At 44.5% G+C, this 24,786-nt stretch overlaps 1 protein-coding gene across 1 annotated transcript; it reads left to right on the top strand.

Annotated features, from left to right (window-relative positions):
* Window positions 1–213: 213 nt before the first annotated feature.
* LOC121985177 (protein HOTHEAD-like) lies at window positions 214–2,248 on the top strand. The gene is made up of 3 exons (XM_042538472.1): window positions 214–349; window positions 468–1,968; window positions 2,096–2,248. Exons 1-3 carry the CDS (start codon window positions 256–258, stop codon window positions 2,142–2,144), a joined length of 1,644 nt encoding a protein of 547 aa, XP_042394406.1. The 5' UTR covers window positions 214–255; the 3' UTR covers window positions 2,145–2,248.
* The last annotated feature ends 22,538 nt before the right edge of the window (window positions 2,249–24,786 follow it).

Here is a 24,786-nt window from a genome sequence, read left to right as displayed (position 1 = left end):
GAGGTAAATCACAACATCCTGAACGAGCATGTGACAGGTGGAGTGAATTGCACAGGGACCAGGGATTTACGTCCCGACTACCCTGAGTTTCGACCCCACGACCTTATGTGACAAACATCCTACCATATACCAACTCGGATGACTTGTGGGATCAACATGTAATCCTCAACTTATATAAAGTTGATCAATGATTGATCCAATCATATCGATGCACCGCGAAGCTGCTAATTGATTAAGTTTCAGTTAGTGTGAATCATGGAGTTGGGAAGACAAAGAATGCTCATTTCTGTTGCTGCTGCTGCAATTATTATCTTCTTCTGCTTCAATGGCTTCTGTTATGCTCAGAACTGTAATGTTTTTCCTTTTCTTAATTAATCAATACTTTTTTTATGATTAAGTTCCCTTTTAATCCATGTTAACGATCGTATAATCAGTTGTTTATGTATGGTTTCTGTGAATACCGCCAGCGTATGGCTTCGTTAGGCAAGCGGCAGATTCTCCACGGGTGTCGTTCCAAGACTACATCATTGTCGGCGGCGGGACAGCAGGCTGCCCCTTGGCCGCTACCCTCTCGAAGAGGTTCGACGTGCTAGTGCTGGAAAGAGGCGGATCGCCTTACGGGAATGCCAACATTTCCAACCTCGCCTCTTTCATCGAGAATCTCGCCTACCTCACCCCGACCTCGCCGGCACAGCGCTTCGTCTCCGAGGATGGCGTCATCAATACACGAGCTCGCTGCCTCGGAGGCGGCACCTGCATCAACGCTGGGTTCTACTCGCGCGCCAGCCGCCTGGAGGTGAAGGATATGGGATTGAACCCGAAGCTGGCCGACCAGTCGTTCCAGTGGCTGGAGCGAGAGTTGGTTTTCTGGCCTCAGTTAACAGAGTGGACTTCGGCATACAGGGCAGGGCTTCTGGAGGCCGGAGTCACCCCTGATAACGGATTCACCTACCAGCACTTGGACGGCACAAAGGTCGGGGGAACCACGTTCGACCCAACCGGCCATCGCCACACCGCCGCCGATCTGCTCAAGTACGCTGACCCCGCCAGGATCACCGTGCTCTTGCGCGCCACGGCGCAGAGGATCTTGTTCAGGAACGTTACCGGCCAGCATAAGAACCCCCAGGCGTACGGCGTGGTGTACAAGGACGAAGCCGGCAACATCCACGAGGCCCGCCTCAAGGGCTGCTCCTCAGGCGAAATCATACTGTCAGCCGGCGCTCTCGGTAGCCCGCAGTTGCTCATGTTAAGCGGCGTCGGCCCCGCGGACCACCTCAAGTCCTTCGGCATCGAGGTGGTCCTGGACCAGCCGATGGTCGGCCATGGCATTGCCGACAACCCGATGAACATCTTCGCCGTGCCTTCGCCGGAGCCACTGACTATCACTTCGGTTCAAGTCGTCGGAATCGGGCCGGGCTACTACATGGAGTCCTTGACGGGCTTCAACTTAGTCGCAGCGCTTTTGGGAGGCAACTCCCCAACCGTCCCTTACTTCTTCCAAGGTGGCGTAGTAGGTGAAAAATTGGCAAGGCCTCTCTCCCGAGGATATCTTCGTCTCAAGAATCTCGACCCAGAGGACAATCCATCAGTAACCTACAACTACTTCACGGAGCCTGAGGATCTTAGAACATGCGTGGAGGCATTGCAGACGGTCATGAGAGTGATCGATACCCAAGCGCTGTCCGAGTTCAGATACCCGAATCAAACGGTGGAGTACTTGCAGGCTCTCACTGCGAACTTAGTAGTCAATAACAGAGCAAGAAGTGCAGAGGACGCCACTTCGCTGGAGCAATACTGCAGCGACCTCGTAATGACCATTTGGCATTTCCATGGCGGGTGTGAAGTAGGAAAGGTGGTCGACCATGAATACAGAGTGATCGGCGTGGGCGGGCTCAGGGTGATTGATGGATCCACTTTCAGTTTCTCCCCGGGAACTAACCCTCAAGCAACTCTCATGATGTTGGGCAGGTAATAATAAACTTAATTGTAGTGATAATAAAATTATACCATAGAGTCTAATTTTGATTAATATGAAAGCATGGCTAATTACTAATGAATGTGCTGCTGCTGATGTTTGTGATGGTGATATTTGTAGGTACATGGGAGTTCTGATAGGAAATGGTGGTGTTGAAGCAAGTGACTGATCTTCTTGCTGATATTCAAAAGTGTGTAGCCAATCCTCTATCTATTTTCACAATAAATGTAATATGGTGGCTATAGAAATTAAGAGAAGGAAAAGATCTTAAAATTAAAATTGATACAGAGTATAAGGTCTTATATGGTTAAGTTAAAAACCCCTAAACTCTATTTAAAAAAAAAAAATTTAAATTGCCCTAAAACTATGAACAAATAAATATATAATCTAACAACTCCCCTCAAACTCACGATTCTACAGTTAGAAGCATTGAGAGTTTGTCAGATAAGAAATGAAAACGTGAAGCAGAATGTACCTTGATAAATATATCAACAAACTATAGCTTCGAAGGAATAAAAGGCAATGTAATAGTATCAATATGAAGATGGTGACGAATAATGTGACAATCAAATTCAATATATTTCGTTCGCTCATGAAAAATTGAATTGCGTGTAATTTTGAAGAGTACTCTGATTATCACAATATAACGAAGTATGTTGATGAAGAGAGACACCCATATCCGCAAACAACCAACGCAACCAAACTATCTCACAAGTAGTTGAGGTCATGACATGATACTCAGCTTCTGTAAAATATCTAGAAATAACATCTTGTTTTTTACTCTTCCAAGAAATGAGAAAATCACCCAGAAAAATGCAGAAACCAATGGTAGATTTGCGATCCATAGGATCACCAACCCAATCTGCATCAGAGTATGCATGCACGCAACTCAAGAGATGAAGTAGAAGAAAATAAAAGACTTTGAAATTTAGTGCCCCGAAGATATTTGAGAATACGAAGAACAGCAGCCCAATGAACTGTAGTTGGTGCAGCGATAAATTGACTAACCACATGAATAACATACGCAATATCTGGATGAGTCACGGTGAGATAAACCAAGGTTCCAATAATAGTTATGTACAAGCTAGGATCCGACAAAGGTGAGTCATCAGATGGAGAATATCGAGCATTAGTCTCAATAGGAGTATTAACAACTCTATTATCAGTAAGATGAGCACGCTTAAACAGATTAGATATATACTTTTACTGAGATAAAATATAACCTTTCGGGGAATAAGCAACCTCAATATCTAGAAAGTAGCATAACATACACAAGTCTTTTATAGCAAAACAATGAGCTAAATTAGACTTCAAGGAAGCAATTCCATCAGAATCATCACCAGTAATAATCATGTCATCAATATATAATGATAAAATAATACAACCTGCACTCGTACATCTGACAAACAATACTGAATCATGATTACTATGATGAAAATCAAACGAAGTAATCACTGTAGAGAACTTCTCAAACCAAGCACGAGGTGCTTGTTTGAGACCATAAAACGCTTTATGAAGCCTGCAAACTTCACCAGATTTGTGTGAAATACCAGGAGGAGGTGTCATACAAACTTTTTCATGAAGATTGCCATTTAGAAATGCATTCTTGACATCCATCTGAGATATTCTCCATCGACAAACAGAAGCAACAACAATCAGAGTACGAACAGTTGTCATTTTTGCAATAGAAGCAAATGTTTCTTCATAATTCATGCCATACTCCTGAGAATAACCTTTAGCAACAAGACGAGCTTTGTTTCATTCGATAGATCCATCATATTTAGTTTTGATCTTATATACTCAACGAGAATCAATAGTATGTTTTCTTGATGGCAATGGAACCAAATTCCATGTATGACTCTGATACAAAGCAGTTAGTTCCTCAGCCATAGCACTCTGCCAAAGTGGGTTACAAATAGCTTCTCTATAGGATTCAGGCTTAGAAAGATAATGAATAGATGCAATAAATGAAGCAAAAGAATGAGAATAACAAGAGTAAGCAAAATCTGGTAGTTTAGTAGACTTATGAACATGAGTGGATTGACAACGATGGAGAGAAGGATCTGTTAGGATCGTTTGTACTCGGCTAGAGAGGGGGTGTGAATAGCCGCCCCAAATTCTCGCGTTCTTCCTACAGTTAGGGTTAGTCGCAGCGGAAATACAAGGAAGAAACTAAGGAGAAGAAAAACAAACCGATGTAACGAGGTTCGGAGATGAACTCCTACTCCTCGGCGTGTCCGTAAGGTGAACAAAGCCTACCAATCCGTCGGTGGATGAGTCCCCGGAGAACCGGCTAAATATGAGCTCCTTATGGGTGGAGAAACCTCGCCACAACTACTTCTTGCAACAGCAAGATAAGGAGTACAAATACAAGAGAAGCAAGAAGTAAATACACAGCAAATGTAAGCAACGCTTGCCTTCTTTTCGACTATTGAAGAAGCAACAGCTTCTCAGACGCCAACCACAGCAGCACGAAGGAAGAAGCTCACGTGAAGCTTGCGAAGAAGAGCTCAACAAAGCTCAAGCACCAGAACAGCAGCACTGTAGCAAAAGAAGAAGCGATCTACACGAAGATGCCCTTGTCTCCTTTATACTGCGAAGAAGAAGCAGTGAAGAAACTAGCGTTGTGTTGCAGCTAGAACCTGATCGATGCGTGGACCGATCAGACTGATCGGTCCCGAACCGATCGGTCGGTCGAAAACGATACATGCGTACTACGATCGATGCGTGGACCGATCGACAACTGATCGGTCCGACCGATCCCAACTCTTAACTTTGAAGCTCTTCCTTCCGCGACATCGTCTCCTGATCGGGTCGCCGCGATCGAAGCTCTGATCGGTCCACGCACCGATCGGCGTCTTTCGCGGTCGATCACCGATCGGTGCGGCCGATCGAGATACCGATCGATAGCACCGATCGGTCACGGACCGATCAGATAACTAGTGACTTGGTTTTGCCCAAACCAAGTCCCAAGCCTTCAAACCAACATTCGGTCAACCTCGACTGTTGGTACTTCATTCCTAGCATCTGGTCACTCCCTTGACTGCTAGAATTCCCAAGTGTCTGTCAATCCCTTTGACCTACTTGGACTTTCCTCAATACCGGATATCCGATCATCCACGATCCATGGATTTTCCTTGGCTTCACTCACGGACTTTCACCGCTTCACTCACCGGGATTTCCACCTGCCTAACATCCCAGTTAGGACTTTCTCACTGCACAGCTTTACTCACCAGGACTTTCCAACCGCCTAACATCCAGTTAGGACTTTCACCTGGCTTCACTCACCAGGACTTTCTACACTGCCTAACATCCCAGTTAGGACTTTCCCACTGCCTGTCTTCACTCACCAGGACTTTCCAACCTGCCTAACATCCCAGTTAGGACTTTCCCTCGTGCCAAGCTCCCTGCTTGGACTTCTCCGTGCCAAGTCTCCATACTTGGACTTTTCCAGTGCCAAGTCTCCATACTTGGACTTTTCCCGTGCCAAGTCTCCACACTTGGACTTTTCGCGTGCCAAGCTCCCTGCTTGGACTTTTCCAGTGCCAAGTTTCCTGCTTGGACTTTTCCGTTGCCAAGTCTCCATACTTGGACTCTTTCCCGAATCAGGTCAACCAGGTCAACCTTGACCTACGGTTGCACCAATAATCTCCCAAACATCTATTCTTGTCCCATATCAAGAATACAACTCTTCCACGAGTGTCAAACATCAAAATACAACTCAGCTAGGTCAACCTTGACCTAAGGTTGCACCAACAATCTTCCTAAGTCAAACATCAAAATACAACTCGAGTCAGGTCAACTCGAGTCAGGTCAACCAGGTCAACCTTGACCTAAGGTTGCACCAACAGGATCATTCACAACCTCGGGAGATAATTGGGTAGTGGCAGAAGGAGGAATATGTGGAGCGGATATCTCGGGGATCAAAGTACCAGATTCAGTTGAACTACCAGTAGAATTTGTGGGTGAATCTTCTCAGTATCGGTATTGAAAGGATCAATGCAAAGCAGATCTGACTTTGTCATATTATGCGAACTAGCCGGAATAGAAAAGAATGGAATATGCTCAAGAAACACAACATGACGAGAGACATACAATTTTTGACTAACGGATCAAAGCAACGATATCCTTTTTGACTAACACCATAACCCAGAAAGATATAAAGAGTATACCGAGATGCTAACTTATTACGCTCTGCATGCGGACGAAGGACAAAGCAAGTACAACCAAAAACATGCAAAGAGAAATAGACAGGAGCATACCCATACAATTTTTCAAAAGGTGACATCTCTGAATTGTGTGAGATTGGAATTCTATTAATGACATGAGCAGCAGTAAGGATTCCTTCCCCCTAAAAGACACTAGGAACACTAGCATATAATAACAATGAATGGGTTGTTTCAACAAGATGTCTATGTTTCCGTTCTGCCATGCCATTTTGTTCAGGAGTATTTGTACACGAGATTTGATGAATAGTACCATCAGAAGCAAGTAATATGAAAATTGATTCATGGTGTATTCACCCCCCTCCCCCTCCAAATCATAACGAAAACACTTTATGACATTAGAATATTGAGTTTTCACAAGAGCTCTAAAGTTATTGAAAATTGTAAGATAATCAGACCTGTGTTTCATAAGATAGACCCAAGAGTAACGAGTGCAATCATCAATAAATGAAACATAATACCTTGACCCCTCCTTTTGTAGGAATAGGATGTTGGTGCAACCTTAGGTCAAGGTTGACCTGGTTGACCTGACTCGAGTTGACCTGATTCGAGTTGTATTTTGATGTTTGACGAGAATAGAAAAGTTCTATTATGATGTTTGACGAGAATAGAAAAGTTCTATTCTGATGTTTGACGAGAATAGAAAAAGTTGTATTCTGATGTTTGACAAGAATACAAACTTGGGGAGATTGTTGGTGCAACCTTTGGTCAAGGTTGACCTGGTTGACCCGACTTGAGTTGACCTGATTCGGAAAAGTCCAAGTATGGAGACTTGGCACGGAAAAGTCCAAGTAGGGAGCTTGGCACGGGAAAAGTCCAAGTATGGAGACTTGGCACGGAAAAGTCCAAGCAGGGAGCTTGGCACGGGAAAAGTCCAAGTATGGAGACTTGGCACGGGAAAAGTCCAAGTATGGAAGCTTGGCATACGAAGTCAGAGAGGGCTCGGCAGCTCGTTCTCCGGACTAGGTCAGAGAGGGCTCGGTAGCTCGTTCTCTGGACCGGACGAAGTCGGAGAGGGCTCGGTAGCTCGTTCTCTGGACTAGGTCAGAGAGGGCTCGGTAGCTCGTTCTCTGGACGGACGAAGTCGGAGAGGGCTCGGCAGCTCGTTCTCCGGACTAGGTCAGAGAGGGCTCGGCAGCTCGTTCTCTAGATCGGACGAAGTCGGAGAGGGCTCGGTGGCTCGTTCTCCGGACTAGGTCAGAGAGGGCTCGGTAGCTCGTTCTCTGGACCGGACGAAGTCGGAGAGGGCTCGGTAACTCGTTCTCCGGACTAGGTCAGAGAGGGCTCGGTAGCTCGTTCTCAGGACCAGGTAGGGTTTAGGGCTGGGAGCTCTAAACCTGGATCGGTCTGGTGACCGATCCAATGATACGGCTGATTGGTCTGCAGACCGATCAGTAACCAATCAGTGTGGTACTGTGAGTTATCTGATCAGTCTGGAGACCGATCAGGAAGCAACACAGAGGAAAAGGAGAGAAAGGACTGATCGGTCCAGGGACCGATCAGATCCATCCTGGACCGATCAGGATATGGTCTGATCGGTCCAGGCTTAGCCTGATCGGTCTGTGGACCGATCAGGGATCTCCTGGACCGATCAGGTGATCGGTCCAGGCATAGCCGTTGAGTCACAACGGCTATCTCCGTCTTCTTCGCAGAACTCTGTCGGCAGGTGAGCAGGTGCAGGTTATAAAGAGGTCGAGGGCTTCTACAGTGAAAAAAAAAAACTGCTTCTTCCTGGTTCCTTCTGCTCTTACTGAGCTTTGCTGAGCTCATACTTCTTGAAGCTTCGAGTGAGCTTCCTTCGGCTGGTTCAGCTGCTGTTGGGCATCCGTGAAGTTGTTGCTTCATCAACGGACTCCCGTCGACGAGAAGGCAAAGTGTTTTTACATTCGTATTGCTTTTTGTTTCTTGCCTTCTTTCTTGTACTCCTATCTTGCTGTTGCAAGAGATTGTGGCGAGGTTTCTCCACCCAGAAGGAGTTCATATTAGCCGGTTATCCGGGGTCTCATCCACCGACGGATTGATAGGCTTCGTCCACCTTACGGGCATGCCGAGGAGTAGGAGTATCATCTCCGAACCTCGTTACATCGCTGTGCTTGAGGTTTGATTTCTCCATTTACGTTTCTGTTGTTATTTTTCCGCTGCGCTAACTTGATTTGTAGAAAGAAACGTAAATTTGAGGTCGGCTATTCACACCCCCCCTCTCTAGCCGCTATCCGAAGGTCCTAACAAGTGGTATCAGAGCAAAGTTGCTCTTCGTCGGATTAACACCCGGGGGAGCACAAGCTAGAGAATGGATCGACTCGGAGAAGACATCACGATTCCACCCTTTTATGAGTGCTACGACTTCACGTATTGGAAGGTAAGAATGAAGTATTTTCTTATGACTAACCTAGCAAATTGGAATTGTGTACAAGTAGGTTTTATTCCTCCGTTGGATAGAAAGGGAGAACTTCTCAAGAAAAAGAAGTGGACGAAAGAACAAATCCATCAATCCACAATCAACGACGAGGTAACGAAAATCCTTGAATTTTCATTACCTAGTGATATCTTGTGTAAGATAGGTGGATACAACAATGCCAAGGAGTTATGGAACAACTTGGCTAAGTTCCATGAGGAGAGCTCCAATTCAAGTCATGAAGAGGAGTCAAGTGAGCCAAGTAGCTCACATCATGGAGGTAAGGAATTAGAAGTTGAGGGCTACTCAACATCTATGGAAGAAGAGGAGGAGAGTTTTTCTTCAAGATTGGTGCAAGAAGAAGCTTCTACATCCGGAAGGGATGAAGAAGAGAGCTTACATCCATCCTCAACCCTAGGTAACTCAAGCGATTTAATTTCAAGTAAATTACATATAATGTGCTTTGAGTGTAGGGAATATGAGCATTACAAGAGTAAATGTCCAAAGAGGATTAGGAAGACTCCACCGGCACCAAAGGTCAAGGAAGCCGGAGTCCCGAAACGCAAGAGCAAGGAGCACGTGGTGTGCTTCTAATGCAAGCGAAGGGGACATTATAGAATTCAATGTCCGAGGGGGAGGCAACCTCACAAGGACAAGAGACCAAACACATCTATAGGGGGAGCTAAGGCAAACCCTAAGGTATCCTTTAAGACACATTCTTGCAATCCTTATAAGACACATGCTAGTAATTTTATTGCAATTGTCAATAATGATAAGCATGATAATCTTAGAAACCGATACATGTGCTTAGGTGCAAAACATGTTAGCCTAGACAAGAACAATACTAGAAATGCCAACCCTAGGACTAACTCATCTAAGGTTAAGGAAAACCTATGTAGGAATCCCAAAACAACTAGACATATTCCTAGGAATACCTCAAAGAAAAATGACAAATTAAAACTTGAGGTATTAGAAAAGGAAAATCAAGTCTTGAGGTCAAGACTTGACACTTTAGAAAAGACCCATAAGAATTTGGAGAAATCATCCTTAGGGCCTAAGGGTCAAAAGCAAAAGCCCAAGGACATGAGAGGTTTGGGTCACAAACCTAAGACTCAAGTGGTCAAACCCACTTATCATAATGTTCCATTCGATTATGGAACAATACCTAGAGCTAGAAAGACCATCACCAAGGTCACAAGGGGAGTCACCCCTAGAGTTGATCTTGATGAGTCCCAAATGACCAAGGCTTTAAAGCCTAGGAGGGTCATTAGGAGGGTTGCTAGGGAAGTCATCCCTAGTGAATGTTTAGTGAACCCAATGAGCTCCAATAGGTATTGGGTTCCTAAGAGCGTGATTCCATCACGCTAGATGGTTTAGGGTGTGCCAACCTTACTTGAATAGGTAGTTAACCTAATCATGGCAAAAGGTGGCACTTTAGAAATTTTCAAGGTGTAATCAAGCCTTGAAAATGAAATTTAAAATTTTATTCATTCCTAAGGTGATTAGTGTTGATACAGTCTGACCTGGATGTTGTTTTGATGTTGACACTGATTTAAGTTTGAATCAGATATTAAATTAACTCAGATTAATTACTAATCAAGGTTGACTTGGTTAACCTGATTGACCTGATTGGGAAAAGTCCAAGCGAGGAGCTTGGCACGGGAAAGTCCTGGTGAGTGAAGCCAGGCAGTGGGAAAGTCCTAACTGGGATGTTAGGCAGTTGGAAAGTCCTGGTGAGTGAAGCCAGGTAGTGGGAAAGTCCTAACTGGGATGTTAGGCAGTTGGAAAGTCCTGGTGAGTGAAGCCAGGCAATTGGAAAGTCCTGGTGAGTGAAACCAGGCAATTGGGAAGTCCAAGTGTGGAAGCTTGGCATGTATGGTCGGAGAGGGTTCGGTAGCACGCTCTCTGGACCGTCAGGGGTGAGGGCAGCAAGCTTGGAAGCTTGACTCGAGACTCACAGCTTTGGATCGGTCTGCAGACCGATCCAGTGGCACAGTGGCACGGCTGATCGGTCTGTAGACCGATCCAGTTGCCTGATGCAGCGTCGATACGGCCGATCCGATTCTGATCGATCTGCGGGACCGATCGAGGCAACACTCGATAACACTGCGAGTGTATCTTGATCGGTCAGGGGACCGATCGAGCAAAACTCGATAACATCGGTGTATCTTGTCGGTCCGGGACCGATCGGATAACACTCGATAGCACGCGAGTGGATCTTGTCGGTCCGGACCGATCGGATGATCTCGATGGCGCGGTGAATACCGATCGGTCTTACGGACCGATCCAGTGTATCTGATCGGTCCACAGGCCGATCAGGGCTCTGCGAGTCGCGTGAAGGGGTGGATCGGTCTTGGGACCGATCGAGACAAGCACCGATCGGTCACCGACCGATCGGTGACGATAAATAGAGCGTGGATCGATGCGCCGATCCACGGTATGGCTTGTTTTGCATGCGCTTTCTCTTATTGTTTCTGATTCGCAATTGCTTTTACCTATTTCGTTTCTAACCATCTGCTGTAAGCTTTCTCGAAGTTACAGGTTACAGATTACTTGATGTTGGGTGAATTCAAATTAAGGATCATTAGTAGAAGGCGACGAAAAAGCTTTTGCTGTGTCTCGCTGCGGACAAACCAGTTTTGGTAGCAACGACTTGTTTGCGATCTGCTGGCAGCCGTTTGGTCGAAATCAGCTTGACTTGTGCTGATAGGTTCAAGCTCAGAGGTACCAGTGGAAACGAGGATGCCATTGGTGGGAGCTGAGACAATCAGACAAGGAAGAAGCGTGATTGGCGACGTCGTGGACGGTTGCAGGGATTTGCAGGGATTTGCTGCAGGTTTGGCAGAGATCTGTTACAGAGCAGAGAGGCATATGAAGGTGGAGAGGAGAGGCTCTCGTGATAATGCTTTTTGTGCTCTTGCTGTGAAAAACACTGTGGAGAAAAACTCTCTGGAAGATTGAAGCAGTGTGCTTGTTCTTCGCTGATTGTGGCTGTGAGCTTCCTTTGATCATTTCACTTGAGCCACTACTGTAAGTCTTGTGCTTAATTTCTTACTGCTGTTAAAGACTTTGTGGAGAGGTTACTCCACCGAGAAGGAGAATCCTTTAGCCGGATAGCTTCCGGGGTGTGATCTACCGAAAGATCAAGAGGATTCGTCCACCTTACGGACACGCCGAGGAGTAGGGGCAAGTTATTCCCGAACCTCGTAAATCTCTGAGTTAGTGTGCTGTGCTTTCTTGTTTTAGTTTTCTAATTCCGCTGTGCTAACAAAGTTCTTGAAGAAATTTGTGTTTAGTGTTTTTCAAAGAGGCTATTCACCCCCCTCTAGCCATCTAAGGTCCCAACAAGTGGTATCAGAGCCTGGTGCTCTTCATTTCGGCTTAACAACCCGAAGAGCAAAACAATGGCCATGAAGGAGGGATTTAGCACCAACCGTCCGCCTTACTTCGAAGGAGCAGATTTTCAATATTGGAAGGGCCGCATGGAGTACTACCTCAAAACCGACATAGCCATGTGGTTCTCAGTCAAGGAAGGTTTCACACCACCAAAGGATGAAGAAGGTAAGGAACTCGAGTCGTCAAAGTGGTCTACCGAACAACTCCGCAAAGCACAAGCCGATGCCAAGGCTATGGTCACCTTGCAATGTGGAATCGCCAAGGACCAACTCGTCAAGGTAGGTCCGTTCTCAAGTGCAAGAGACCTATGGAACAAACTCATCGAGCTCCAAGAGGGAACTCGAGATTCTCGGATTGCCAAGAGGGACCTATTCTTGAATCAGCTCCAAAATCTAACCATGAAGGACAATGAAACGGTGAGTGAACTTCATGGGAGATTCAAGGAGATCATCAATGGTCTCCACTCCGTGGATGAACGGGTAGAAAACCGTGACCTAGTAAGGTACGCTCTTAAATCTTTTTCTAGGAATGCCTTGTGGTCATCCATGGTAGATGCCTACAAGGTATCCAAGGATCTTTCCATTGTTAAACTAGATGAATTTTTACGTGAGATGGAACTTCATGAGCTTGCTAACAAAGGTCAAAAAGAGAAGGGTATTGCTTTATTTGCAGGACCAAAGAGCAAGGATGGAAGAAGGAAGAAGGAAAAGAAGAAAGAAAAGGAGATTTCCTCATCCACCTCTTCTTCCGAATCCGATGATGAAAGTGGGTCATCATCAAGCGAGATGGCGAACTTCGTAAGGAGGATTATGAGAAGAGGCCGAAGATACAAAGGAAAAGGTAAAACTAATGATCAAAATTTTGATAAATCTAATGTTACATGTTATGAGTGTAGCAAGAAAGGACACATTCGGAGCGAGTGTCCGAAACTAAAGAGGAAGGAGGAGCGAGCCAAAAGGAAGGAGGAAAGAGCCAAGAAGAAGAAGGCTCTCAAGGCCACTTGGGATGAGTCCTCATTAAGCTCATCGGAGGAAGAAGAGAAGATGGAAAAGAGCACTCGGCAATTGGCACTCATGGCAAGGGAAGAGTCAGAATCCGAGAGTGATGACTCAAGCGCTTCAACCACGGCTTCATCATCTTCGGATGATGAAGAGGTAACCTCTTCTCATATAGAAAAGTGTTATAAAACTATCACTCACTTATCTACATTGCTTAAAAAGTCAAAAACAGAAAATAAATTGTTGAAAGAAGAAGTAAAACCTTAAGGACCCTTAGGGAAGATGAGGTCGATGACCTACATCTAGAAGTCCTTGAGGATGAGAACAAGGCCTTAAAGGGTGAGGTTGAGAAACTCAAGAAAATGCTTGAGAAATTCTCAACTAGCTCTAAGACTCTAGACATGATTCTAAATGCCTAAAGGGCAGTTTACAACAAAGCCGGGTTAGGGTATCAACCCAAGGAGTCGAGTTTCATTTCTCTAATGTCTAGAACTCAAAATAGTAGATCACATGTTTCTAGGGTTCATGGAACTAGGAAAGGTATGACCAAGGCATGGGTTCCTAGGTCTTTCGTTGTAGAAGCATTAGGTCCCAAGATTTGGGTACCTAAAACCTCTATTTTTCGTGTATTGTAGGCATTGGTGGGGGAGCATCTATCAACTTGGTTTGTTGATAGTGGATGCTCCAAGCACATGACTGGGAAAAATCACTGTTTACTACCATTCAAAACAAAAGTAGAGGTAATGTGTCTTTGGTAATAATGGTAGCCTTAAGGTTGTAGGAATTGGAGACATTCATATATCGAATGTCTTCATATCAAGAATGTCCTTCTAGTCAAGGGATGACTTTTAATCTCCTAAGTGTCGACCAATTGTGTGATACGGGTTACACAATTGAATTTCATTCAAGTCAATGTTTGATTAAACACATTGACACACTTGACACGGTACTAGTAGGCACAAGGGTTGACAATATTTATCAAGTATCATTTAAAAGTGCTACTAATGCTTTGATTAAGTGTTTCATGTCGAAAGAAGAAGAGTCTTGGTTATGGCATAGAAGATTGGCACATGTAAACATGAAGAACATCTCGAAGTTGGCCAACCAAGGATTAGTGCGAGGCTTACCAAGCATCAAGTTCCACAAGACCAAACTATGTGATGCATGTCAAAAGGGTAAGCAAACAAAAGCTGTCCATAAAGGTAAAAGCAATGTAAGTACATCTACTGCTTTAGATTTATTGCACATGGACCTATTTGATTGCAGTAGTGTAATATCATTGAATGGAAGTAGATATTGTTTGGTAATCGTTGATGATTTTACTAGATACACATGGACTTTCTTCTTGAAACATAAGGACCAAACTATAGATATTTTTATTTCCTTTTGTAGAAGAACTGAAGATGAAAATCGACAACAATTAAAACCATTAGAAGTGATCATGGTGGGAATTTCAAAATCATAGGTTTTAGAGTTTTGTCAAGAAAAGGGATATAGGCATGAGTTCTCTACTCCAAGGACCCCACAGCAAAATGGGGTTGTGGAGAGAAAGAACCGAGTCCTACAAGAGGCTGCACGAAGCATGCTTCATGAGTACTCACTACCGAGCTACTTATGGGCTGAAGCTGTGAATACAGCTTGCTATGTGCAAAATCGAGTTTTAATACATAGGTTTTTAGGAAAGACTCCCCATGAACTTTGGTTTGGGAAACCGCCTACAATTAAACATCTTAGGGTGTTTGGTTGTAAAGTGTTTATCTTAAACACCAAGGACCATCTTGGGAAGTTCACGGCTAAGGCTGATCAAGGGATACTGGTCGGGTACTCTCTTACCAGCAAAGCCTATCGAGTCTACAATGAGAGGACTAAATTGATTGAAGAATCCTCAGACGTAGCATTTGAAGAAATCCCTAAATCAAATGATCAATCAAGGGATGTAGGAGAAATTCAATTCGAACTTAGAAATCTAAGTTTGAATGATCAAAACATTGGAAGAGTCGAAGTTGACTCTGAAGATGATGAGCAAAGGCAAGAAAGTGCTCAATCTGATCTCTTGCCTGTGCCGAGTGAGACCACTCATGAGGCACCGCCAACTCCAAGGCAATCTAGGATAGTCTCTAGTCATCCACAAGACCAGATTGTGGGAGACATCCAACAAGGGGTTAGGACTAGATCATTCTTCAGAAATGAGTCGAATGAGGTTGCTTTGATCTCAGAAATCGAACCTAAACTAGTTGATGAGGCATTGCATGATCCTGATTGGGTCATAGCTATGCAAGATGAGTTAGGTCAATTTGAAAGAAGCCAAGTGTGGGACTTGGTTCCTAGACCTAAGAAGACCACCATTATTGGAACTAAATGGGTCTTCAAAAATAAGTTAAACCAAAAGGGAGAGGTAGTAAGAAACAAGGCAAGACTAGTAGCCAAGGGCTATAGTCAAGTTGAAGGCCTCGATTATGATGAGACCTATGCTCCTGTGGCACGATTGGAGTCCATTCGTTCAATGCTAGCCTTTGCTGCACATAGAGGTTTCAAGCTCTATCAAATGGACGTTAAATCGGCCTTCTTAAATGGTTTCATTAAAGAAGAAGTCTACGTTGAACAACCACCGGGGTTTGTGAATACCGAAGCTCCAAACCACGTGTTCAAGCTCAAGAAAGCTCTTTATGGGCTAAAACAAGCACCTCGAGCTTGGTACGAAAGGTTGTCGACTTATCTATTAGAAAAGGGTTTTGTAAGGGGTCAAATAGACCCAACACTATTTCTTCGTCGAGATGGTGAAAATATTTTTGTAGCCCAAGTATATGTCGATGACATAATTTGTGGCTCAAATAACAAGGGCTATTTAAATGAATTTATCACTCACATGGAAAGTGAGTTTGAAATGAGTCTTGTGGGAGAATTGACATTCTTCCTTGGACTAGAAATCAAACAAACTAGAGATGGCATTTATGTCCATCAAGCAAAATACACTCAAGAGATGCTTAAGAAATTCAAAATGAGTGATTCTAAGGAAGTATCCACTCCTATGGCGACGAGCACTCGTCTTGACAATGATGAGAGTGGAAAATCAGTTGATCTAACGCAATATAGAAGCATGATCGGTAGTCTTCTATATCTCACAGCTAGTCGACCGGACATACTCTTTGCTGTGGGCATGTGCGCTAGGTATCAAGTCCGTGCCAAGGAATCTCACTTAATTGCAGTTAAGAGAATTCTGAGATACCTTAAAGGCACAATTAGAGTAGGTCTTTGGTACCCTCGCATTGAATCATTTGACTTGATAGGTTATACCGACTCCGATTATGTTGGGTGCAAATTGGATCGGAAAAGTACGAGTGGGGTTGCCAATTTTAGGTTCATGTTTAGTTAGTTGGTCAAGTCGGAGCAACATTGTGTTGCTCTCTCCCCGAGGCTGAATATATTGCCATGGGAGAGAGTGTATCACAGTTGTTGTGGATGATACACACCCTAGAGGATTATGGACTCTCTTATAAGGGTGTACAAGTGCTATGCGACAACATTAGCACAATCAACCTAACTAAAAATCCAGTCCATCATTCGAGGACCAAACACATTGAAGTGCGTCATCACTTCATAAGAGATCACGTAGCTAGGGGAGACATTGTGCTCACATATGTTGAGTCAAAGTCAAACCTAGCCGATATCTTCACAAAACCCCTTCCGGAGAATGAATTTAGTCATTTAAGGAGGGAGTTGGGAATGTGTTTGGCTCCTTAGGTCATTAGAACTTCACCATGATCAATAAGGACTATTAAGATGACAAGAGTAATTGGGAAACTGATTTGGGCAATTTGGGGACATCTCACACAAACGATAAGGTTTAACAAATTATTTTTGTTTGCTAGAAATGGGGTGAGATGCTAGGAACAACCAATTTATTCAAAATGTACTATGCATCCCTTGAATAAGTAGGTTGAAGAGACATAAATTGAGTATGGGGAAGGTCATTACATAATTCATGTGTATTTGACTCCTAGATCTTACTCATATATTCCAACCAAGGAATCTTGGTTGGACTTTTGTCTAGAAATTATCTAATCATGATTGATGTGTTGATTGATACTTTGGATTGGTATCTTTAATGATAAGATGAGTTGATAATGTAAGAATAGTAATTTAGGATATATTTTGACAAACTTGAAACTAAACATGACAGGGTTGGATATTTCAGGTTTTGAAACTCTGAAATGTCTGAAACTAACTTGTAACTTAAATAAAAAAAACCTAGAATGTTAGGACTTTCAGAGCGTGCAATTAGGAAATGTTCTTGTTCGTAGATGTTTAAGTTCTGTGTTCTGAATTTGAGAAGTTCTGAATTTTTAGAATTCTCGAGAGAAACGACTGCAAAATCAGTTGTTCGAATTCAGATATCAGAAATCTGAATTATCAGACACTGATCGGTCTCACGACCGATCAGGAGACTCTCTGATCAGTCCACAGTCCGATCAGGGGTCCTCCAGATATCTTCGTGCTTTCTGTTGGCTCACTGATCGGTCCAGGGACCGATCAGGAGGTTCTGGCACGCGACGATTCACATTTGATCGGTCCAGGGACCGATCAGGAGAGTCTCAACCTCTTCAATCTCTCTGTTCGATCTCTGATCGGTCCAAGGACCGATCAGCTCTCTATGGTTCACAGGAAGGCCCCTGATCGATCCGAGCACCGATCAGAGGGTTTCCTGATCGGTCAAGGGGACTGATCAGACCCTTTTTGTGTGCGTTAAAATCGATCCTGATCGGACAGCCGTCCGATCAGATTACACTGTGCGCTACCCCCTCATTAAATCCTCCTGACCTCCTCTCTTCCCGATCTTCTTCTTTCTCACAACCCTAGCCGACCGACGCCCCGACGCCCCTTTCTTCCTCCCGTATTCTCGACCCATCGTCTTCTAAAAGCCGAGGGTCAAAATGGCACCGAGGTAATCTCTCGATCTCTAATCTCTACTGTTATTGTCTTTGGCAGTTCACGTTATCATGTTTCTTACGGTGACTGTGGTTTGTGTTTGGTGGTTTGCCCATGGCCGGTGCTCTCTCTTTGTTTCCCATTGTCCAAATGGTTAGGAAGAAACCCACTAGTGGTGAGGGTACCTCTAAGGAACCAACCGAGAAATCCAAATCCAAGTCCAAAGCTCCTGCTACCTCCCGACCTCAACCGGCTAGTTCGGGGAGATTCCCCAACCAACAATTTGAAAAATCATTTAAGGAGAGGACTTTCAAATTACTCCCTTGTCGATCCGTTGATAAGAAGTTCATGCAGGAATCTTGTCCCTCTATTTTAGAAACCATTGCCTACTCAAGCTCGATTCTTTGGTTTTTCTAGAAAGGGACATCAACTTTGATCTAGTATCTGAATTCTATAACAACCTTCATCGGACTCCTGATGGTAGTTATAGAACAAGAGTGGCTAAGCAAAACGTTGATCTCAACATAATTGCCTTCTTTGAGTATTTAGGTTGTCGTTTGTGTTCGGGGACGGTGTTCTCCATCTATCCTGTTTTGCCTGAACCCGTACCTCATCCTCTTAATGTCTCTTCTGACTCAATCTATGAGTACTTCTTTGGTCATCCGAGACTGGATGGTTTAGATGAGTTAGATGACGACTTTCCTACATTTGCAGCCCTTAGACTCTCTGCTCCTGACTACATCCTTTTCAAAGTTGTCACACAATGTCTTCTACCTATCACCTCTAAACCGTTGGCAGAAATTCGACCATATCACTGTCTGATGCTTTATGGGTTACGTCGACGTCTAGATTTTGATATTATGTCGAGTGTCTATATGTCTATCATATCCCATAGCGAACCGAGCGGCGACAACATCTATATGCCTTTTGGGCATATAATTACTGGTTGGCTCGAGTCCATGGGTATTGACGTCTCCAGGGGGAGGATAGTGAAGATGGTCAGGCAGGATTGTCGACTTGGGAAACGTGCATTTTCCAAGTCCGGAATCCTAAGTCAGGATGGGCCGGTTAGGTGGAAGGATGGGAGGGCACTGGGTGAGCTACCACTTCCACGACAGGTTGCTCGTCCTCCTGCTGCTGCTGCATATGGCGAGGAGGATCCAGATTTGCGCTGGCAGATCGCTGAGCTGGAGAGCCGGTTTGACCGCCACGAGGAGATGGTGGCTGCAGAGTTCGATGGCCTGCGCCTCCAGATTGATCAGCGCTTCGATACTCTACAGAGACAGCAGTTGGCGACACATCAGGCATTTCTAGGATGGATGGCCGGCCATCCACCTCCTCAGCACTCCGCGGGCGAGCTACCCTCAGGCAGCAGCATGCCTCTTCAGGATTCCACTCTTCCAGCTGATGCTGCGGATGATCCTCTTGATGAGGATGTTGGCTGACATTCTCTATGTTTTGATTGTTTTGTTGATACTATGTCTTTGATACATTTATCTGAACTGGATGTTAGCTGTGTTTCTTATATTCATGCTATTTATGATGCTTCACTATTCATGATACACTTATGATGTTTCATATGCCATTGTTTTTCATATACCGTATTTTTTTTATGTGGATTAAGATTGAGGCGTTATTGGTTAAAAGGGGGAGGTGCTTGTCAGTCTTATTCATTATTTTACACCTTTTCGGTGTTTGACAAAGGGGGAGAGAATAATTAAGTTTAGAGACGATTTGACCTCTTTGAATCAATATAAAAAAAGAGGAGAAGGTAACTGAGTTATATCCATCTTAGGGGGAGATCTTAATTTCCCTGAAATTATGGATATGAGCGTTTTTCTGATCTAAACTTAAATTGTGTTGTCAAACAACAAAAAGGGGGAGATTGTTGATACAGTCTGACCTGGATGTTGTTTTGATGTTGACACTGATTTAAGTTTGAATCAGATATTAAATTAACTCAGATTAATTACTAATCAAGGTTGACTTGGTTAACCTGATTGACCTGATTGGGAAAAGTCCAAGCGAGGAGCTTGGCACGGGAAAGTCCTGGTGAGTGAAGCCAGGCAGTGGGAAAGTCCTAACTGGGATGTTAGGCAGTTGGAAAGTCCTGGTGAGTGAAGCCAGGCAGTGGGAAAGTCCTAACTGGGATGTTAGGCAGTTGGAAAGTCCTGGTGAGTGAAGCCAGGCAATTGGAAAGTCCTGGTGAGTGAAACCAGGCAATTGGGAAGTCCAAGTGTGGAAGCTTGGCATGTATGGTCGGAGAGGGTTCGGTAGCACGCTCTCTGGACCGTCAGGGGTGAGGGCAGCAAGCTTGGAAGCTTGACTCGAGACTCACAGCTTTGGATCGGTCTGCAGACCGATCCAGTGGCACAGTGGCACGGCTGATCGGTCTGTAGACCGATCCAGTTGCTTGATCGATCTGTAGACCGATCCAGTTGCTTGATCGATCTGCAGACCGATCAGGCAACACTCAGTAGCACACTGAGTGTATACTGATCGGTCCGGGGACCGATCAGGCAAAACTCAGTAGCACACTGAGTGTATACTGATCGGTCCGGGGACCGATCAGATAACACTCAGTAGCACACTGAGTGGATACTGATCGGTCCGGGGACCGATCAGATGATCCTCAGTAGCGCTGGGTGGATACTGATCGGACTTACGGACCGATCCAGCTGAGTCCTGATCGGTCCACACACCGATCAGGCTTCGGTGGCAGATTCGCGTGAAGGGGTGGATCGGTCTTGGGACCGATCAGACAAGCACCTGATCGGTCACCAGACCGATCAGTGACGATAAATAGAAGCGTGGATCGGTCTGCTGACCGATCCACAGTATGGCTTGTTTTGCATGCGCTTTCTCTTATTGTTTCTGATTCGCAATTGCTTTTTACCTATTTCGTTTCTAACCATCTGTTGTAAGCTTTCTCGAAGTTACAGGTTACAGATTACTTGATGTTGGGTGAATTCAAATTAAGGATCATTAGTAGAAGGCGACGAAAAAGCTTTTGCTGTGTCTCGCTGCGGACAAACCAGTTTTGGTAGCAACGTCTCGTTTGCGATCTGTTGGCAGCCGTTTGGTCGAAATCAGCTTGACTTGTGCTGATAGGTTCAAGCTCAGAGGTACCAGTGGAAACGAGGATGCCATTGGTGGGAGCTGAGACAATCAGACAAGGAAGAAGCGTGATTGGCGACGTCGTGGACGGTTGCAGGGATTTGCAGGGATTTGCTGCAGGTTTGGCAGAGATCCGTTACAGAGCAGAGAGGCATATGAAGGTGGAGAGGAGAGGCTCTCGTGATAATGCTTTTTGTGCTCTTGCTGTGAAAAACACTGTGGAGAAAAACTCTCTGGAAGATTGAAGCAGTGTGCTTGTTCTTCGCTGATTGTGGCTGTGAGCTTCCTTTGATCATTTCACTTGAGCCACTACTGTAAGTCTTGTGCTTAATTTCTTACTGCTGTTAAAGACTTTGTGGAGAGGTTACTCCACCGAGAAGGAGAATCCTTTAGCCGGATAGCTTCCGGGGTGTGATCTACCGAAAGATCAAGAGGATTCGTCCACCTTACGGACACGCCGAGGAGTAGGGGCAAGTTATCCCCGAACCTCGTAAATCTCTGAGTTAGTGTGCTGTGCTTTCTTGTTTTAGTTTTCTAATTCCGCTGTGCTAACAAAGTTCTTGAAGAAATTTGTGTTTAGTGTTTTTCAAAGAGGCTATTCACCCCCCTCTAGCCATCTAAGGTCCCAACAATTAGGATGTGCCAACCACACTTGAGGAATTTTCTAGAGTCAATCTAATTGGCACATAGTGATCTAAAAATCTTTAGTATATGATTTTAGATCTATTACACTTAGGAATATAGAATTTATGGCAAAATGATCAAAATTACCAAAAATGACAACTAAAGCTAGAATTAGGTATCTTCTATACCTTTACATGTTATTTGCCATATATTGTTTGACATATGCCATGTCATGACATCATATTTAGTTTATTGTCATTTGAAATGTCATGATAATGCTTAGGTTAGTTAAATGTCCTACTTTAGTTAAGTTTCATACTTTATACCATGACATCATGACATTGACACATGTTTCCACTTATGATATTATTTTATGTCATGTCATCATCTCTTGCATGTATGATCAATTAAATTGATTTAAGGATAAAAACACAATTTGATATGGAGTTCAAATTGTTGTTTAGAAAATGCATGAGAACTTAGCTTAAGATGACCTAAACCCATATCTCACATCAAAATTGACTTGGATGTGTTTAATACACCTTAGATGTGTGTGAGATATTAGGATTATGAGTTAGGATCAAGGTGCATAGCTCTTGTACCTAGATGAGCCTAGTTCGTAATTGAGGATCATAGGGAAAGCTTGTGTACAAGTCATGTACATTTAGCCCTAAGATTGTGGTCCTAAATTGAATGTTTTAAAATCATTTCAAAATTGATTTGAAAAACCTTGATGAAGCTTTTCTAGTGATAGCATTCATCATTGAGCAAGTTGATACAAAGATGGATTAACCTTGAGCTATTTCAATGTTTTTCTAACTTTGTATCAAGATTTGAAAATGGAAGTTATTTTCATAGAAAACTATTTTTCCATGATAATATATGTTATGAGGAATGTATCCTCAAAATTTTACAATTTTTGGAATTTTCTGTGATTTTTTAGGGGTTTCTGAATTTCGGGAGAAAAATCAGAAATCTCTATTAGAGATTTGTGGACCGATCAGAGGGGATGCTGATCGGTCCAGGGAGGTCTGGATCGGTCACTGGACCGATCCAGGGAAGTGTGGATCGGTCTGGTGACCGATCCAGTGAGGTCTGATCGGTCTGGTGACCGATCAGAGCGTGCCAAAATGCTGATTTTCGACTATGTTGTCTGAAATTTCAGCTGAAAGTTAAAACACAGTTTGTGTTTTGGATTTCTAAAGGTTTGAAACTCTCCAAGACATTGTTGGTGCAATGGTCAAGGGGGAGTTGACCTTTAGGGGGAGTTTTACCTATTAGTCAAGGGGGAATTGACTTTTAGGGGGAGTTTTTACTCTAAAGACTTGAGTGATATGGGATTATCACTAAGTTGATTGTTGACTTTAGTATCAAGGGGGAAATTGAGGGTTTCAATGAAAGGTATGGGACTTTCATTAGGAAGAAACTCTTGACTTTGATTCACTCTTTTTGATGTGTGTCAAAAAGGGGGAGAATGGGAGAATGTCCAGAGAATGTTCAAGAAAGAACATTGGAAAACCTAAGTTAGGTTATCGGGTTAACCTAACTTGATTATGATTTTTGTCAAACATCAAAAAGGGGGAGATTGTTGGTGCAACCTTAGGTCAAGGTTGACCTGGTTGACCTGACTCGAGTTGACCTGACTCGAGTTGTATTTTGATGTTTGACGAGAATAGAAAAGTTCTATTATGATATTTGACGAGAATAGAAAAGTTCTATTCTGATGTTTGACGAGAGTAGAAAAAGTTGTATTCTGATGTTTGACAAGAATACAAACTTGGGGAGATTGTTGGTGCAACCTTTGGTCAAGGTTGACCTGATTGACCCGACTTGAGTTGACCTGATTCAGAAAAGTCCAAGTATGGAGACTTGGCACGGAAAAGTCCAAGCAGGGAGCTTGGCACGGGAAAAGTCCAAGTATGGAGACTTGGCACGGAAAAGTCCAAGCAGGGAGCTTGGCACGGGAAAAGTCCAAGTATGGAGACTTGGCGTGGAAAAGTCCAAGCAGAGAGCTTGGCACGGGAAAAGTCCAAGTATGGAGACTTGGCACGGAAAAGTCCAAGTATGGAAGCTTGGCATACGAAGTCGGAGAGGGCTCGGCAGCTCGTTCTCCGGACTAGGTCAGAGAGGGCTCGGTAGCTCGTTCTCTGGACCGGACGAAGTCGGAGAGGGCTCGGTAGCTCGTTCTCCGGACTAAGTCAGAGAGGGCTCGGTAGCTCGTTCTCTAGACCGGACGAAGTCGGAGAGGGCTCGGCAACTCGTTCTCCGGACTAGGTCAGAGAGGGCTCGGTAGCTCGTTCTCTGGACCGGACGAAGTCGGAGAGGGCTCGGTGGCTCGTTCTCCGGACTAGGTCAGAGAGGGCTCGGTAGCTCGTTCTCTGGACCGGACGAAGTCGGAGAGGGCTCGGTAGGTCGTTCTCCGGACTAGGTCAGAGAGGGCTCGGTAGCTCGTTCTCAGGACCAGGTAGGGTTTAGGGCTGGGAGCTCTAAACCTGGATCGGTCTGGTGACCGATCCAATGATACGGCTGATTGGTCTGCAGACCGATCAGTAACCAATCAGTGTGGTACTGTGAGTTATCTGATCTGTCTGGAGACCGATCAGGAAGCAACACAGAGGAAAAGGAGAGAAAGGACTGATCGGTCCAGGGACCGATCAGATCCATCCTGGACCGATCAGGATATGGTCTGATCGGTCCAGGCTTAGCCTGATTGGTCTGTGGACCGATCAGGGATCTCCTGGACCGATCAGGTGATCGGTCCAGGCATAGCCGTTGAGTCACAACGGCTATCTCCGTCTTCTTCGCAGAACTCTGTCGCCAGGTGAGCAGGTGCAGGTTATAAAGAGGTCGAGGGCTTCTACAGTGGAAAAACTACTTCTTCCTGGTTCCTTCTGCTCTTACTAAGCTTTGCTGAGCTCATACTTCTTGAAGCTTCGAGTGAGCTTCCTTTGGCTGGTTCAGCTGCTGTTGGGCATCCGTGAAGTTGTTGCTTCATCAACGGACTCCCGTCGACGAGAAGGCAAAGTGTTTTTACATTCGTATTGCTTTTTGTTTCTTGCTTTCTTTCTTGTACTCCTATCTTGCTGTTGCAAGAGATTGTGGCGAGGTTTCTCCACCCAAAAGGAGTTC

The sequence above is a fragment of the Zingiber officinale genome, chromosome 5B, assembly GCF_018446385.1.
Source record: "Zingiber officinale cultivar Zhangliang chromosome 5B, Zo_v1.1, whole genome shotgun sequence".
NCBI lineage: Eukaryota > Viridiplantae > Streptophyta > Magnoliopsida > Zingiberales > Zingiberaceae > Zingiber > Zingiber officinale.
This window is presented reverse-complemented; position numbering and strand designations above follow the sequence as displayed.

Excerpts from the sequence above, each read along its gene's own strand:
- LOC121985177 (XM_042538472.1), top strand. The coding sequence starts at position 256 with ATGGAGTTGGGAAGACAAAGAATGCTCATTTCTGTTGCTGCTGCTGCA. Across the intron at positions 350-467 it reads CTTCTGTTATGCTCAGAACT|CGTATGGCTTCGTTAGGCAA; the intron begins GTAATGTTTTTC and ends GAATACCGCCAG. Across the intron at positions 1,969-2,095 it reads ACTCTCATGATGTTGGGCAG|GTACATGGGAGTTCTGATAG; the intron begins GTAATAATAAAC and ends TGATATTTGTAG.